The sequence below is a fragment of the Lipophrys pholis genome, assembly GCF_963383615.2.
Source record: "Lipophrys pholis genome assembly, chromosome: 8".
Lineage (NCBI taxonomy): Eukaryota > Metazoa > Chordata > Actinopteri > Blenniiformes > Blenniidae > Lipophrys > Lipophrys pholis.
Genome location: NC_137630.1, coordinates 24319164 through 24336122, shown reverse-complemented (window position 1 = coordinate 24336122; position 16959 = coordinate 24319164). Strand labels below are relative to the sequence as shown.

Sequence of the window (16959 nt, the reverse complement as noted above, 5' to 3'; positions counted from 1 at the left end):
CATGGGAACAGAGGCCAGTGTATTTCATCAAATTTTGCACTCAGAGACTCCAACTCCTGCAAGTTCTAACATTGCCTCACTAAATTATACAGCCTTCCTTCAGAGATGTTAGATGTTAGATCCTCCATAACCTTGCATTGATCGCACCTTTCAGATTTTGAAGTTGCCTACATTATAGGCAGTGATGCAAGAAGATGGAATAGAGACGCTTCATGTTGTGGTTAGTTTGGGATTAATTAATAAACAGGAGTTTAATAAAATAGTGACAGAGCTGTGCAGCTTTGAATAGAGCAGACAGAGCTGGAGAGAGTGACAGCAGCTCTGCACCTGTTTCCATGGACTATAGACGTAATGAACTCACTTCAGTAACTGTACGTGCCTCACTATTTCAGCTGCAAATGCATTTCTGCCAACTGTAGAGATATTACAGTGACGTTATTATGATCAGTTATTCTCTATGTTTACAGGTTCAAGGATTTTGAAATTGAAAGTATTCACTTATTTCATTATACATGTTCTTGAAGAGGAATCCTGCAGAGAGAAGGTGAAGAGGCAGAGGCCACGTCTGCTGCAGTGAACCACCGGGAGGCAGATGCCCATATAGGACACTGGCTCCCCTTCTTCTCTCCCAGCTGAGCCTTCTGACATACAATCCCATTTTCCATCCAAAGTCAGAGTTATGACGCTGTCGGAGCAGCTGTGGCAAAGCTCTCTGAATCTGAGGGGAACGTAACCTACATGTCAGTCTGCAGATCAGCTCATCAGTAACCAGGCGGCATTGCCCCCCCCACCCCCACCCACCCCAACCCCCCATCCTCTCTCTGCGGCTGTGAAGAGAGACACGTCTGATAGGTTGATTGTGTCAAAGTGTGTGAGCTTGCGTCATTCGTATGTGTCTCTGTGTGTGTGTGTGTGTGTGTGTTTGTGTGTGTCTGACTGTGACGCCGTGTCTGATAGATGATGTGCTTATGTGGTAATGAGACTTGCTGCACAGCGACCGTTTTCCCCCCTCGAGTCCCCGAGAGGGTTTCAGATGGCAGCAGTCCTCGCCTCAATCATCCTCCCTCTGCCTCCTGATCCTGGTCCTCAGCAGTCCCACCGTCTGCGCCGCGGGCTCCCATCCATCCGCCGAGGAACGGACAAACGTTCAGACTGCACGAATCACTAGTTTTCTTGACCCGCTCATTAGTTCACGTCAAACATGTCAGCCACACGAGTGTCTCTGTCGACCTGTACAAATCTATTTCCAAGCACGGGGTGATTTTTTTGAACCTGTCGTAGAAATGCAGTTGTTTTAGCAGTAAAACAGCAGATGTGGGATTTTATAGATGTCATGGAGTAGAGAAATCTCTATATAAAGGTAAAAACAAATAGTTAACGCAATGTCTATCATGGGGTCTAAGAATAAACAGGAGCTAATATAGTTAAATTTACTAATATATCTCTAAATATCAGAATCATTACACATCATACTTTTTCATAATGCATAAGTAATAAAAACTCAAAATGCACCATTTCAAAATATTTGATTTCATGGGATTAAATGTTATTGTTTTATGTTTTTAAACTAAGTTCAGGAGTAACAAAATGCTTAAAATTTTTCAGATATGAGTGACAAAGCTGTTATATATATATTATATAAATATAATCTACCTGTTCCACATGCAAACAAAAGAAAGATCTAAATTTGCCAATATGTGAGTATTTTTTATTATTTTCAGGTTGTGTTGTCCCCCAGCTGAAGGTGATCTTCATGTTGGCAACAACTTCCTCTGAACAGTTGTTTCTGTGAAGAGTTTCCATCACCTCACAAGCTTTTGCTTTCAGAATGAGGTCAACCATCAGGATCTGATTCACAAACATGATTTCGTCACAAAAGCAGTGTGGAGGTTCTCGTGATACTTTGCATGTTTTTCCTCCAACACGTCGACAGAAGACGCTCACAAACCTCCTAAACTATGTCAGGAAGGAGGCGTTGCAAGGAGTGTCGGGCAACGGTTGTCTCATCTCATCTTTTATTTTCTCTTTTCACCGCTGCCAGAATTGAAATATATGATGCAAAATGTTCATCCCTCAGGATTGTGCGTCATTCTTTGTTATCAGGTGTGTTAATCAGGTTAAAGTGGTGTATCTCTGTATCTCGCATACTTCGGGTGTCAAAACGTCCTTGGACAAGACACTGAAACCAAATTTACTCCCAGTGAAGCCACTGAAATGCTGAAATGTGCAATATAAATAAAGTATGTTTACCATTGTTTGCCACAAACCGGTGATTCAATACTGGGCGTGGTGACCTTTCACCGTAGACTTTGAATGTGTTCTCTGTGTCTGGGTTTACTGTGCCAGAGTGTAAAGATGTGTATTTGCTTATGTACGACTCAGATCCAGTAATTTGTGACTGATAAAAATGGCCTGTAGATGTGAGTGTGTGTTTCATTGTGTTTCTATTTTATACCTATATAATGTCGATAAAGTCCATGTCGTTTTGCTACTTATTTGGCAACTTCTTTCTGGGTCTCGCAAGGAGCATTATGTTGTTTTCAAACCACTAATGCATTTATCAAATCACATTTTACAAATACTCTGACAGATGGTGGAATGAGACAATTTAGTGTGTAGGAAGTCTTTTACAGAAATCCAGTGAGAAATCCATCACCTTTTTCATATACAATTGTGAAGTATGTGTGACTTGTGGTCAGTTTCACACTTTCCAAATTGTTTTAGCAGGATTAAATGGTACATAAAGATGAGAATTTAAGTCTCAAATGAGAGAAAAAAGTTTTAAAATATCCTCAAGCAACTCTTCAAGGTGGAAATTCTCAAGTGTTTTGAATGAGTGCCCTGTAAAAGGTTCTTTTAACCCTTATATCCTTTTATTTATTTATTTTATACCCTGCCTTTGCTTCAGACTTCATTTTTGAATTTTCCAAAAGAAGCAACAATAACCATATTGTCTTTTGGTAAAAAGGCACTATTTGACTAATCATGCAGATGAAAACACATTGTCATCATTACAACGGCCAACCTTGGGAGCTTTAGAAGCTTTTTTCAGTCTTTTTGCCAACCCAAGATGGTTGCAGCTTCTTCTCGAGCAGGAGCGTTATCGCTCAGTCTTTAATTTGATTTTTCATGCGACTGCACGTCTTTCACTTGCAACACAATCGGCAGCAAAACCAGCAAGATTTCATAAATATCCCGATGTGCAAAGGTGTACGCTTTGTCCACGATGTTCCACATTCGCAGGCATTGTGGAGTATAATCGTGCCTCGGAGCAACGCGCCACGGATGACAGGCGCAGTACGCCTTTGTCAGAGGGTTACGTGATTTGCAGGGACATGTAATGTACATGGGCCAATTTTTTGACGAATGCGGTTGAAAGAGGCAGGGAAACTGGAAAGAAAGATAAGAGGAGCGTCATCTCAGACAGGGCTGGCATCCCCCATTTATCCGGGAGACGATCAAACCGCTCTTCCATTTGAAACCGTGGAAAATCAATGTGAGAGCAGCCGAGAGATGAAATTTATCTGAAGCTGCCGGTGCAAGAGTGTTTTCCCACAACCGAGTCGCCCCGCTGCTGCATAAAGGCAATGGATAAGGTCCTGCCGTATCCTGCGCGCGATAGCCCAGGAATGGCAAACATTCAGCCACTTCATCATGTGTGATCTTCAGCGGGACGGCAGGACGCAGCCACACGGAGCCAGATAAGAGCCAATATCAGTCACGGGAAAGACTAAGCAAGTGCAATGATGGAGGTCAGGGAGGATGTCTGCTTACATAAGACAAAACTGAGACGAGGAAATAGTCCATCCGTGAAAGCAGCTTTTTCTCTCTTTTTGTTTAGACGTTGTTGTATTTCGCAATTAAGACATCTTGAGATGTAAATTTGAAACCATCAAACTATCAAGACTTTATATTTTAGTCCACATTTAGTGTGAATTGTGTCCAAAAGTGTCTTTTATTTTATGTTAAATGAATCAGCAGTAGTGGTATGATAGTAGAACCCACATTAATGAACCCTATGACAAATGTTTAGCAGGCAGCCATATTTATTTTACTGGTTAGTATATTTATACTTAGTAGTGAAATGTTTGCTTTAAAAATACAAATCAAAACTAGTAGTTTAACCCTCATTTAACTCATGTTATTTGTTAAAACAACTGGTATTCTCTGAGTACTAATGACTACCGTAAATTTATTAGGGTTGGGGTTGTTATTATTGTAGTAACACTCAAAAAAGCTGTTTCCTGACAATGTCATTGGGACAAAAGTTATTCTAATGTTGACAAAAGTACGTTGATCAGAAAATAGTCAAATGTCACCTTTTTACTAAATGTCTATAAATTGTAAATTAGATCAGAATGACAGGATTAAGTTTAATATAGTTAATACTGGAATAAAGCTCCACATGAGGTTGTGGTCACTACAATCTTATGTTGGGTTTTATTTACTACATTAATAAAGAATTCATAAATATTTGATGCAAGCCTGTGGGGGGGAGAGAAAAGAAGGGCAATCTGGTAATCACACAAGAGATGTTTTTCTTTTATTTTTACACTTTATAGTTGTTTATTCAGTTTTTCATTGACTAACAAGTGAATATAAAGTGGCACATTTTCAGAAACAATCATGTCTGTAAGCATGCATGTGTGTGTGTGTGTGTGTGTGTGTGTGTGTGTGTGTGTGTGTGTGTGTGTGTGTGTGTGTGTGTGTGTGTGTGTGTGTGTGTGTGTGTGTTGGGGGAGGGGTTGGTCCCTGAAGGCCCCCGTTCATGCTTCAGCAGTATCACATCCACAGGCTTGTTTTAACACCACACTGTGTGCCGCTGCCGTCGTCACGTAACCATGTGACACTCAGCTCTCAGAGATTAGACACACAAAAAAAATTCATTAATTTAAGTTCAGCTGGATAATCAGACATTTTGTTCGTTCAGTCCTGACTGTATTCATAATTTGAGAAGCTTCCTCGTTGTCAGTGACCTCTTATCTTGGTATTTCTTCGCGACCACGGTGCCCTTGACCACTTCAGTGGAGATTTATTATCTTTCGATTGTTAAGACAAAATATACAGTGTGCTGCCAAGAAGCAGCACACTGTATATTTTAAATATCCTTCAAGAAGCCTTGGAAGTGATTAAATTACTCAAATAACCTTTTGTTGTAATTCAGTATCACTGATTAAACTGTGAAAAATGCAGGTCTTCACTGAATATTTACTTCATATTCGCTGTTTTTCAAGATAATGGGGCATCTGAGTTTCGGGGGGGATCAGGGGAATACCTTTTCCCGCCAAAAGAATCAACATGAGGATATACACGGAGGATACAACTTAGTAATTCTATTAAAAGACAGGCTTCTACAACTGAATTCAGTGTAAAAATGAAAGAGACATATTGAAAGTATAAATGAAGCTTGAGGCAAAACAAAAAGTGGAACATTTATGATAGTTGCAGCCTTTAAAGGGAGACTCGTCCTTCCACACTTTTTGTTGCTCATCAAGCCTCCATGTTGTAAACTAGTAAAAAGAAAAGAAAAACACAGACTTACAAGTTACATCTGCCATATTTATTTAAATAAGAGATGTAAAGAAAGTAGCATGTGGCAATAACAAATACAGAATCCAGCCAATAATTTAAACCGTTATAGGCAACTTCACCATAAGCCTTTTTTTTTTTTTTGCTTTTTGCTTTAGTCACATTCGTTTGGGGGGGGAGGGATTTCTAATAAACAGTTTCAAGATAAAGATATGTACAATAAAAGAAATCTTTCTCCGTTAAAAAAAAACAAAAAAAACCAAGCAAGAGAGAAAATGAAACGATGGACAAAAGGTTTACGATGGCGGCAGGATGCTCCACGCAGAGGTGACATATTGACTGCAGAGTCACGTTTCAGACATCATGTTGTCCCCCCCATCCCCCCCCCACCCACCCAACGCCCCCATGCCTCCTGCCACCACCTTCTCTGTGGCTTCTGTCTAATGCTACAAATAAAAGGTGAGGCGCCCTCTCGGAGAGCCACCCATCCCTCTCTCTCTCTCTCTCTCTCTCTCCCTCTCTCCGTCAGACAGGAACTGCCCCTGCTCGCACTGTTGCTAGGCAACACGTTAAATTCCAGTGTTGGGCACATGGCCGGGCTTCTCGGTGCAGACCTACAAATCATCAAGTCCTCCATTAGCCGAGCTGTCAACAGCAGCTAATGCCAGAGGACTCCAGCGAATACGGGAACATCAACAGCGACACAAAAAACACCAGCGACGGAGGAGAAAGCGTCCAGGAGAAGGAAAACCCAACCAGGAAAACGGAACGGAAAGGGTGGAGGAAATTTAAAATAAAAGAGTGGCGGGGGGATACAGGGCCAGCCTGTTGGCGTAACTAAGTTTAGCCTTCCTCCTTTGGATGTTCTCACACACAGATTGTTTTTTTTTTCTTCTTTTTTTTTTTTTTTTAAGGCTGAACTTATCAGTTTATGTTTTGGGAGGTTTGCCTCATTTCTCCGTCAAGGACGTTTGTTGGTTTGTGAAAAATCCAATGCACTTTTGCAACTTTTTGAGTCAGAGTTGGTAGAGACTGAAGACAACACGTTGGGAGAGAAGACAAAAACAACAGTTGGATAAAGGCCAAACGTCCTCCACAATAATGACCAAGTCCGGTCCACCTCATTCAGTCTGCGTTGTGATGTTGGCTTAGGAGTTTAAAATCAGTTTAAAGGACATTCTGATTCATTGAGCAGGCGCTATGTGTCCAGTGCAGGAAAGTTCCTCATGATCACTAGCAGTTCAAAATCTAATATCAATACATTTCTCTCATTTGATACCCATCAATGAAAGGGAAATGTAAAACTGTTGATTGAACGCCTCACATTGCAACGGCTTTTAATCTGTGGTTGTTCCATATTAGTGAAGCTTTCCAGTGAACTAAACAGTTTCTTTTGTATTTTCTGTAATAACGCCTGACAGGAAGAGATCCAATAAGAACAGTCAAACTGGCTCCTGCGCTAACTCAGCAATTTGAAAGCAGAAACAATCTGTCAGTGCCGAGTCCAGATTCCTTAAAACATCCATCCTGGCTGCTTTTACTGTTTCCAAGAATGATGAAGAAGAATCTGCTTGGTGGGACAAATAGCAGTTTTTCCCAAAAAGTCCAACCCCTTTCTACTTCAATAATAATTTTATCGTATGCGAAATCTTTAACTTTCCCTCTTATTAATTTGCACTCCGATCTGCTCCTGCTGCTTGTTATCATTCCATTGTAGTCTGTTGCTTTAAGTGGCTGTCACTGACTAAAAATAGGAATTAACGCTGACCTTGCATATTTAGATTAATAAGTTCATTTAGAAGTGAACAAACCTATAAATGTTCAAAAATGTAGACTGCAGGCGGAGGGATTGAAGTTAAAAATAAACTTTCACAATATTCATCATCGATTTGTGACGTTTTTAAGCATTTTATAGCTGCTTCTTTTGATAACGAACAGATAACGAAACGAAGAGGAGCAGTTCGGGCACTTGGATAAAAAAAAAAATCACTGCAAATGTTTCACCAACCTGTTATTGCAGATGCATTGTGGATAATTATGCATCGGATAATAACAAGTAAGAAGGCTGTTCATTAACTATCTTCTTTGTACCAATGTCACCGGCGCCTCTTCAAATCAGTCCTCCAACCGATGTTTTCTGGTCCAATGATGAAGATGAGGACACTTGAAATATCCATGAGGAGGATTCAGACGACGGACCGGAACAATACACTGACTGCATCCAGTTTTGTCTTGTGAGAAAAGAAGTCTTTTTTTTTTTTTTAAACTAGAAAAGAAAGAATGACCTCATTTTTATGTAAAAACTGGGCCCCATTAGGCTTTGGAGAGAGGATGATTCATCCATGTAACACTGCTCGAATCAAAGCTGATGGGTAGTAACATTGAACAAATAAGACGGCTGTGGTGATGGGTAATGGGAGGCAATCTCACAAAAACATGTTCAGGCGGTCTTTGCACAGCCTCGGCTTCTTTCTTCTTCTTCTTTTTTTTTTTTTTCTCCAAGTGTGTTTGTTTTGAACAGTACGTCCACAGTGGCCTGTTTCGCAGCTCATGTGAGTGCTGAGTCACATTGCGCTTCTTGAGATGCTCCCTCCGTTTGTCCTCCCACTGCCTTTCGCAAATGAATGCTCCGCTCGCCAAAATACCCCCCCCCCACCTTCTCTCCACCTCCCCCCCCCCCCCACACACTCGGCTGCCAACTTTACTTTCCAATCGAAATACCACCGAGGGGTCAGACGGGGAATAATTTCCTCCGAGGACGGCGGCTTTAAATTCTCAGAGCCGCATTTCTGTTGGGTACCGCGTCCCGTCGCTGTCAGATTTTACATTTCATCCCGTCACTCAGCTCGCCGTGTGACCTTAAACAGACATTCAGACAAAGAGATGGATTGGAAAGGGCGCCGCCATCAGAATTTCAAATGGGTCTAATCAGTTTAATGCAGTCAAATGCGGTGTTTACAACCACCACCTTCTCCGTGGTGAAGAGTGAAGTGGCGACCTTAACTGCAGCTGGCTCACTGCTGCCGTTGTGAGGGTCTGCACCTTAAAGTGCCCGCTGTGCTCTGCGAGCACAGGAATATGTAACCGGAACAATTTCTGTCCGTGCAGAAGTTGTGTGCTGGTGACGAGTCCTGATCGAAGCTGTTAAATACAGAGAGAGTGCAGATGTTTTCGGCGGTGGCTGACAGGAGACGGAGCAGGATGCTGCAAAGAAGAGAGAAGCGTCTCTTTCCTTCACGCGTCCTGCCTCCCCGCCTGAGCAGCTACAGGAGAGTTCACATGTCCTTTGTTTCTGGTTAGGTTTTTAATTAATTTATTTTTTTGTTTAGTTTTTTTTTTTTTTTTTTTGTGGTTTTGTTTTGTTTTGCTTTTCTCCCCAGCGTGGGATTCACATGATAGAGCAGCTCTTGGACCTGTCCTTGCTGAAGGTGGAGGAGAGCAGCTCCGTCTTGCTGGGCAGGTGTAGGAGTCTCTTGGAGAGGCGGCGGACGGGGCTGGGTTTATCGGCGGGCTGCAGTTTGTTCATGCAGGCCAGAGCCGCAGTACGGAAAACACTGTGGATGCTCTTCTCTGACGTGAAGGCAGAGCACTCCAGGTACGCTTCAGCTCCGAGCTGCTTGGCCAAAGACGAGCCCTGGAAAGAGTGAGGGGAACAGATCGCCGATGTTGAGCTTTTTGACTATGAACATTGATACCACAATCTAGTCTTAATTCTCTACGTATTTACATTCTATTATAGTCTAATTGTGTAATGCATTTATCAAAAATCTGAATACCACATACACAGGAAAACTATTGATGGGGCTTGTTGTTCCGTTGTCAAAAAAAAATAAGGTATTTTAACATTGTTCACATAAGATTCCCTCCAATTCTCTTCCAGTGAAGCAGTGTCAAATGTCTGATGAGTCATTTTGCGCTCGCAGGCGTATTCTGCATCCAAAAGAAATGCATACGTCTCCTCCGCACTGACAGCGGCATCGACCTCAGATAATAGCTCAAACTGCTGCATGTGCGTAACGGCGATCTGCCGCTGAAAATGTCAATCACATCCAAGACACACCCACCAGGAGAAACTCCATCTCTTTAAATGAAAAGATTCTTATTTATTTATCTATTTGTATAGTTTCCTCAATCTGCTCCAGATCCCACAACCTGTTCTGTTTTACTTTGATTACGTTCAGACTGCAGGTAAATGTGGTTCATATCCTACTTTTTTGCCAAAAGGTGACCTATATCAGTCAAAACAACCACAAAAATGATTTTTATCAAATTTGACCCAGGCCACTTTCATCTGATGTATTTCAATCATGTTACATTTCATCTGACGTTTACATCATTGGCTTCAAAATTCTCCACCAGAAGACATTTACACGTAAACTATAGACACGTACAAATAAACGCCTGATTAACTGCCGCTGCCCATCGGAGGTGACATATAAAGAATTTGATAGAGTATTTCATTTCTATTCTATTCTATTCAGGGGTCGCCATATTGCACGAGGACTCAGAAAGGGGGCTTCACTCATTTAAAATGATAACTGACAACATTTTCAACTCATTTTTCAAATTCAAATTCAAAGGCGATACTTCTGAAAACACAGATTGCTATGTGTACTCTAAATTCATTTTGTCTCCTGGACACGTACAGATACATAGCAGCGGAGCAATACCACCGGCAGCCATGGGGGGCTGTGTTGACCCTCGAAACCAAAAACAGAGCGGCTGTGTGCCACCTCGAGGTGTTTAATGGTCTCCCTGACCAACGCAGCCTGCAAATCTGAATCCCATGTTCTTTTTCTGACATTACTGCTCCCTCCTACTGGGACCATCGTAGTTATTGTTGACCTTCTACTTCTCTAGATGTTGCTATTTGGACAATATACATATTTAGACCAGAATGTCAAATGCTCATTCTAACAAAACGGGCAGTTTAAAGAGTTGACGTTCACAGCAATGGGAACAAACCTGTTCGTGGGAGATGGGAGCCTGTTTCTGATTGGACAGCTCCATGCGTGTGCAAACGTCTGTGCGCAGGTCTGTTTTGCAGCCTATTAGTAAAATGCGAGTGCTGGGGCAGAAGTCCTGGATCTCTGCTTTCCACTGCGGGGGGAAAAAAGCCGAGGTCACCACACTGACACTTAAAAGGTATGATGGATTAATAAAAAGGTGGTCTTAGATTACTGATCCAGCACATTGCAGCACTTCATACCTTCTTCAGCGCGCCGTCGACTGTGTCTGGTCGGCTGATGTCAAAGCACAAGAGCACTGCGTCGGAGTCGCTGTAGCAGAGGGGCCTGACATTGTCGTAGTACGGAGAACCTGGACAGAGTGAGAGAGAAAGGTGACATAATAAAGTGTTTATCCTGCAAACGTGTGGGTTAAAAGTTTGACTCTCAATTGTGAAAAAATAAAAAATAAATAAATCTTTCATAAGTGAAGTTTTTATTTTTTCCTTTGTTAGCGAGCAGAAATAGAAACAAAGCTGCTCTTTCAAAGGTCTGCCAGCTGACACCGTTATAATGTTCCATCACAATCATCCTCCTCACATTAACACAGCACAAATACAAACAGACACATGCAGCCCTGCCAAGCTCATAAAAGAGCAAATCATTTCAGTAAGCATGAAGGCTTCCCACTGACAGGAGCCTTTCCAGGAAAGTAAACTAACTCACTGAGTCAGGCTGGTGAACTCTGCACCAATCACATCGCTCAGCCATGAGTCGGGGCAAACTTTATTTAACAAAGTGATGAACGAGGGTGAAAATTAGAGTTCCTGTTTCATTTCAAAGAAGAATAAAGAAGGGCAAGGATAATTTCATGGAAATATCTCACATTACGCAAAAGCAAAGCTGCATGTTCTTCCTTCATCCCAGATGTAAACGGCAGCAGGTTAGCAAAGCATGAAAACTGAAGAAAAGGCTAAACAGCGAACCAGGAGATCAAACAGAACCTGCAACAATATTAGGCTTTACTTCTTCATGCTGTTGTTATTCAGACACAATAACATCCAAGAGTGTTTTATAGTTGCCAATAACCACATACAACTGCTTTTATTTTAACACTTTGTTATCACATTTTTCCTTTTCACGCTGTGGAATTCATAATAATTTGAATATCGAGTCAAAACAGGCTAATTTCTGAGTTTCAAAGGCGTTCGTGGACAGTTGGTTAACCGTAGGCTTTTTTCTGTTGTTTTTTTTTTTTCACGGACGGGACGATCGCAGCACTATCGTGCCTTTGTTCTGCTCTTAAAAGGCTCGGCGGTGGAGTTGTTTGGTTGATAAGCCCACTCTGGAGGCCATAACTTAGCTGAATCAACATGTGTGTAAAACAGAGAGCCGGCACAGCGGGACCAAAAGCCCCGAGGCGAGTCTGTCCACACGGCGCAGGGGCGAGGCGAGATGGAGATGCTGCTGTTTTTAACCGCCCCAGCCACTGAGTCTGGAAAGGCTGGTTTGTTATGTAAAAAAAAATAAAAAATCACACGCAGGGCGGCATTAGCCTGCTTACGCTCGGATCTGAAAACAAACAGTAAATTGTAATAACGGGTCCTCAAGACGACAGTATGTTAAATCTCCACACGAAAGGGCCCGAAGCTAAACCGCTGCTGCGTGGAGCTTGGAGATAATGTGAGACGGACGTGAGTCTTTACGTAACTCTCTCATTTTCCCGTAAAAATGTTTTCTTGAAGGTTCAACGCTGATACTTTTAGAGCATAAATCACGCTGAATTGAACAAAAGAAACGGCACTACTCATCAAATTAAACTCACTTAAGGCAGAATTTGTGAGCCTGTGTATGTTCGTATTGCCTGGATGTGTTTGGAACAGCATGTCTCTTTTGGAGAGTTTCATGCAGCCCGCAGCAATTCAGTCTGATTAATAATTAGACACACAAGTTCAGCAAGAAGTCATTCATTTAAGCTGCGGGCTCCTTTTTTTAACTTCACTTAAAAACTGCGGATGCATCTTTTCACCATATCGGGATTTATTGATGGGCTCATATCATAACCGATGCTGCAGTCGATGCCTTTATGACCCAGTTGTAAATTTCCAGCATTAATCTCAGGCAGCAGCACATAAACCCCCCCCCCCCCAACATGAAAACACACACCATTCATCATCTCATTCAGTCCACTCTCATTATTGTCACACAATTACAACACCTCAGTTATGAGAAAGTGAAGAATGGCGTGAAGGAAACACATTTACATAAACAACGTGTGTGCGCGCGTGTGTGTGTGTGTGTGTGTGTGCGTGTGTTGAACTTCTTTTTTTAAAACCCTCAGGAAAGCTCCTGCGCTAAAAACAGACTGTCAGGATGTCCGCTCTCTATTGTCTTCCCCTGCCACCTAATCACTCCCCACACACCGACACTGAGATTTAATTTCCTACCGGTGTCCTCGGGGGCCAAACCAGCCCGAGAAGCTTCCCCAAGCAAATATGAGAGGATATAATTATACCGGGAATAGATACTTCTAATAGTCCTCTGCTGGGACTAACTAACAATCATGTTGTCTTGATGAATTCGGCCGTCTCCTGAGAGGTTTACAGAATGCTTTACTACGAGATCACAGTCACAAAAGAAAACATTTTTTTCATCTTTTTTTTTTTTTCTTTTTTAACCGGGAACCTGCGAAGTAGGAGAACTTACACAACGAGCGACTATCAATAACACTTCTTCTAGCGAGAATCAAAGCAGACGTCACATAACTACCCAGAGTGATGTAAGACCTGAGAAAGAGGAGGCAGACGCTTCTGAAAAAGACACAACTCCCAGCACCCACAACCCCCCCCCACACACACACACACACACACACACACACAAACACACACAAATATCTTCAGACACAGAGAGAAATAGGACACCACAGATGATAAATGGACTTATACAGCAGATTTCCACTGCTTCAGCGGTGTCAACATGCTTTACATGATCAGTGACACACACATAAACAAAACAAGGATGGCTCCCACACAAACTGCTCACAAAAGGAAGCAACTTGGGGATAAGTGTCTTGATAAGATGAGAATCTACTTAAGTCGTCTGTCTTTTGTTTTATGTATACAACTGTGCCAGAGAAAGAGAGAGCGAAAAAGGATCCATTTAATCATTTTATTGATAAACTCCTTCTATTTAGGAGCATTTTCTGTGACAATTTCCTGCTTTTCTTCATATCAAGTGACTGTAAATGGAACATCTTAGAGGTGTCCACTGTGTTGATAAAGCGAAACATCTGAAGATGCTGATTTGGAAAAAAGTCACTGCTCTATATTATTCAAATATTTTACACATTTGATGCCGAATGTTAGCTTCACCTTCACTTTCTGACTTTGTTCAAGACACAATTGATTAACATGCCTAAAATTTAACAGTGTAATGAAAGAGGACGGCAAAAAAAATATAGAGTGATGGGCAACTGGTGTGCGTCTTCGTGCATGTTGCAAATGTAAATTGCTCTTATGCAACGTTTCCTCTGGTAAAGGGTGAATGCCCAGAAAGTTTTTACTCCGTGGGAGACATACAAACACACAAACCTACATTAGTTCAGAGCTGGTTTCAGTTACATAAGACCTTTTTTAGACAACACAAACACACACACACACACACACACACACACACACACACAAACACACACACACACACACGCGACATAAGGCAGCAGGGAGGTCATGCACATCTTTTCTCTCAGTATCCCTCACTTGTGCCTTCTGTTCACAGTGACTGTACAACACACACACACACACACACACACACACACACACACACACACACACACACACACACACACTCGCTCGTGCAGATTTCCACCCCCTGCCTGGACGAGGCTTTCCCCTCTCCCCTGTGAAACAACCCCTCCACAGGCCAACTGGCACGGCTCGACTTCCTCTCGACACAAAGCGTCGACCGAGGCTGTTACGAAAGAAATCCATACAGCAGCCAGCGTGTGGCTTCTGCGATTGATCCCATTTACATAATCTTAATGTATGTTTAAAGGTCAGTCGGCTGCTGAATTCCACCTCGTCACGCAACCCACAAAACATTTTGCTTCAAAATAGAGAACGAAAAGGGCAACAAATAAACTGACTTCCTTATCAGATTATCATTTAATCTATAAAATGCTTAAAAATGGTTACATTTTTTTTAATTAAAATTAAAAAGAGGAAAAATGAGAGGAAAATTTGTTTTACCTCAAGACACCTCAGTACCAACTTGTAATAATTCTATTTATGTTGCATAAGGCCCCAAAAACTATCAGTTATACAACATGAAAAAGGATCAGATACTGTAGTGTGTGTGTGTGTGTGTGTGTGTGTGTGTGTGTGTGTGTGTGTGTGTGTGTGTGTGTGTGTGTGTGTGTGTGTGTGTGTGTGTGTGTGTGTGTGTGTGTGTGTAACGTAATGTGTTCAGATTATTCTCAGATTCCTTGGATATGCAACAGGACAGTCTTTGATAACTTCTTCACACACTCACACACTCACACCCAGATTCATCTGCACTGACTCAACATGCAAACACAATTAGATAAAAAAAAAAAAAAAAAAGATTCCTGTACCTGAATTCTTACAAATTTAAATCATGGATGCTCTGATGTCCTACCTCATTAAGGCCAAACAAGGTTAATGTTCTATTGAGTTTTGGGTATTTTGAAGGTTTGGGGTTTGATAGATAATAGAAATATGAAAAAGCATTTTAATAGGAGAAATCAGGGCTTCAAAATCGAATAGTGTTCGAAAGTGTGAAAACTACTATGAGTTTTTAAAATGCGGATCAGAAACCAGCTGGTTTGGTTCGCCAATGATTTCACACTTGTGAAAAGCTGTTTGACCGCATCAAAACAGGATCGACAGATAGTAAAGTCTGAGTAAACATCCAACACAAAGACAAGAACAGTGGAGGAGAAGGCCTGGCTCCATTTACAGTCGTCACCGAAACCAGCTGAACTCAACAATCCGGGACCCCAGCGGGTCGCATGAAGAGATCGCAGCTCTGCAGTCCACCCAGTTTCAGTAAAATCAATAATCAAATAGAAAATTAGAGGTCAATGCTCACCTGATGTGTCCCAAAGGCTGAGCTCAACTCGCTGGTCATCCAGCTCCAAACAGGCTGTGTAGTTTTCAAACACAGTGGGGACGTAAGTCTAAGAAAGGGCAAAGACAATAAATAAATAAATAAATAAATAAATGTATAGATGTAACATATATGTCACTTTCTTTGGAGTTAATCAAATTATTTGCATGTGCTGAGACAGGCAATTTAGAGAATGAGATGATTTCATGATTTACAGTCCAATAACCTTTCCCGCACATTTCCCATCCAGTAATTCTGAAGGTTATGGAGAATCATTTCTTATTCACGCTGAGAATAGACATTAAAACATAAGAGGTGTGTATTTCAATCATAGCAAACCATTTAAAGTATTACAGATTTTTAGATTTTTCTCCCTTCGATCACGGTTGTTATGAATAAATCACGACCTGCATGTAAAAGAAGGTTTCTTTTTCTTTTTCTCTCTTTTGTTTTTTCCAGTATTGATCTGGAAATGACTGCAGACATGAGTTGTGTGCAGAAACCTCTTACCTCTGGGTAGCAGTCCTTCACCAGGACCTGTAACATCGCCGTTTTACCGCATTGGACGTCCCCGACCAGCACCAGTTTACACCTCGCGACAAACGGCTGCGTGAGTCTCCGCTCCTTCATGGTGGTGACAAAATACAGACAGAGAGAAACGAGAGAAGATCCTCAGTGGAGGCAGGGCAGGGGGGTGGGGGGGGGGGGGGTGGGGGGAGGCAAATGACCGCGGATAAAGTTCGGTAAATTCCTCCCGGAGAGCGGCGCGTGGAGCCGGTGAGTCAGTGCGCATGAGAGACGGACAGCGGCGGTGAACGGAGGAGTCACTGCGCAACTTTATACCGCGCCAGCGACCAATGAGCGCGGCGCAGTGCCCAGCCTGTTACCACCAGGGGAGGAGGAAACTCACATCCTCTCATTACTGTCAAAGTGCTAATAATAACACCACGCCGTTCAAATGCTCACATTCTTCTGTCACTATTAATAAAAAAAACACACCGTTTAGAAGCTCAAAACTATCCGTTAATGAAACCACAGTTATTCACATCATTTTTATTGACGTAAACCAGAAGTCAAACTGGTTCAGGGAGATTTTATAGGATTTTATCTTGAGTGGTGACAAAATAATCAATCAATTTAAGTTTGATGTGGCGCATAGTATATGTGATGAAAATTCCTATAATTTTGCAAAATATAAACTATCAATACCAAAAAGGACTACAACTTCAATATAAAGCCAGTTTTAACGATCCCTTCCGGAGCAAAATACTGTGAAATATTCACAAAAACTTGTAAAAACGGTATTTAACAAACGCCTGATTTCTCCCAATGATCTCAGGGTATCAGTGTTTTGTCGTGT

At 41.9% G+C, this 16959-nt stretch overlaps 1 protein-coding gene across 1 annotated transcript; it reads right to left on the bottom strand.

The window, feature by feature from the left end:
* Positions 1-8025: 8025 nt before the first annotated feature.
* Positions 8026-16409, bottom strand: rnd1a (Rho family GTPase 1a). The gene is made up of 5 exons (XM_080468463.1): positions 16110-16409; positions 15582-15669; positions 10739-10848; positions 10495-10629; positions 8026-9163 (listed from the first exon to the last, which is right to left on the bottom strand). Exons 1-5 carry the CDS (start codon positions 16227-16229, stop codon positions 8918-8920), a joined length of 699 nt encoding a protein of 232 aa, XP_080324589.1. The 5' UTR covers positions 16230-16409; the 3' UTR covers positions 8026-8917.
* Positions 16410-16959: the final 550 nt, after the last annotated feature.

Bases quoted from the DNA above. Each gene is read 5' to 3' on its own strand.
- rnd1a (XM_080468463.1), bottom strand. From the start codon at position 16,229: ATGAAGGAGCGGAGACTCACGCAGCCGTTTGTCGCGAGGTGTAAACTG. The intron at 10,849-15,581 runs GTGAGCATTGAC...CACTCTGTCCAG, and splicing joins CAGCCTTTGGGACACATCAG to GTTCTCCGTACTACGACAAT. The intron at 9,164-10,494 runs GTTTGTTCCCAT...CACTCTTTCCAG, and splicing joins CTCCCATCTCCCACGAACAG to GGCTCGTCTTTGGCCAAGCA.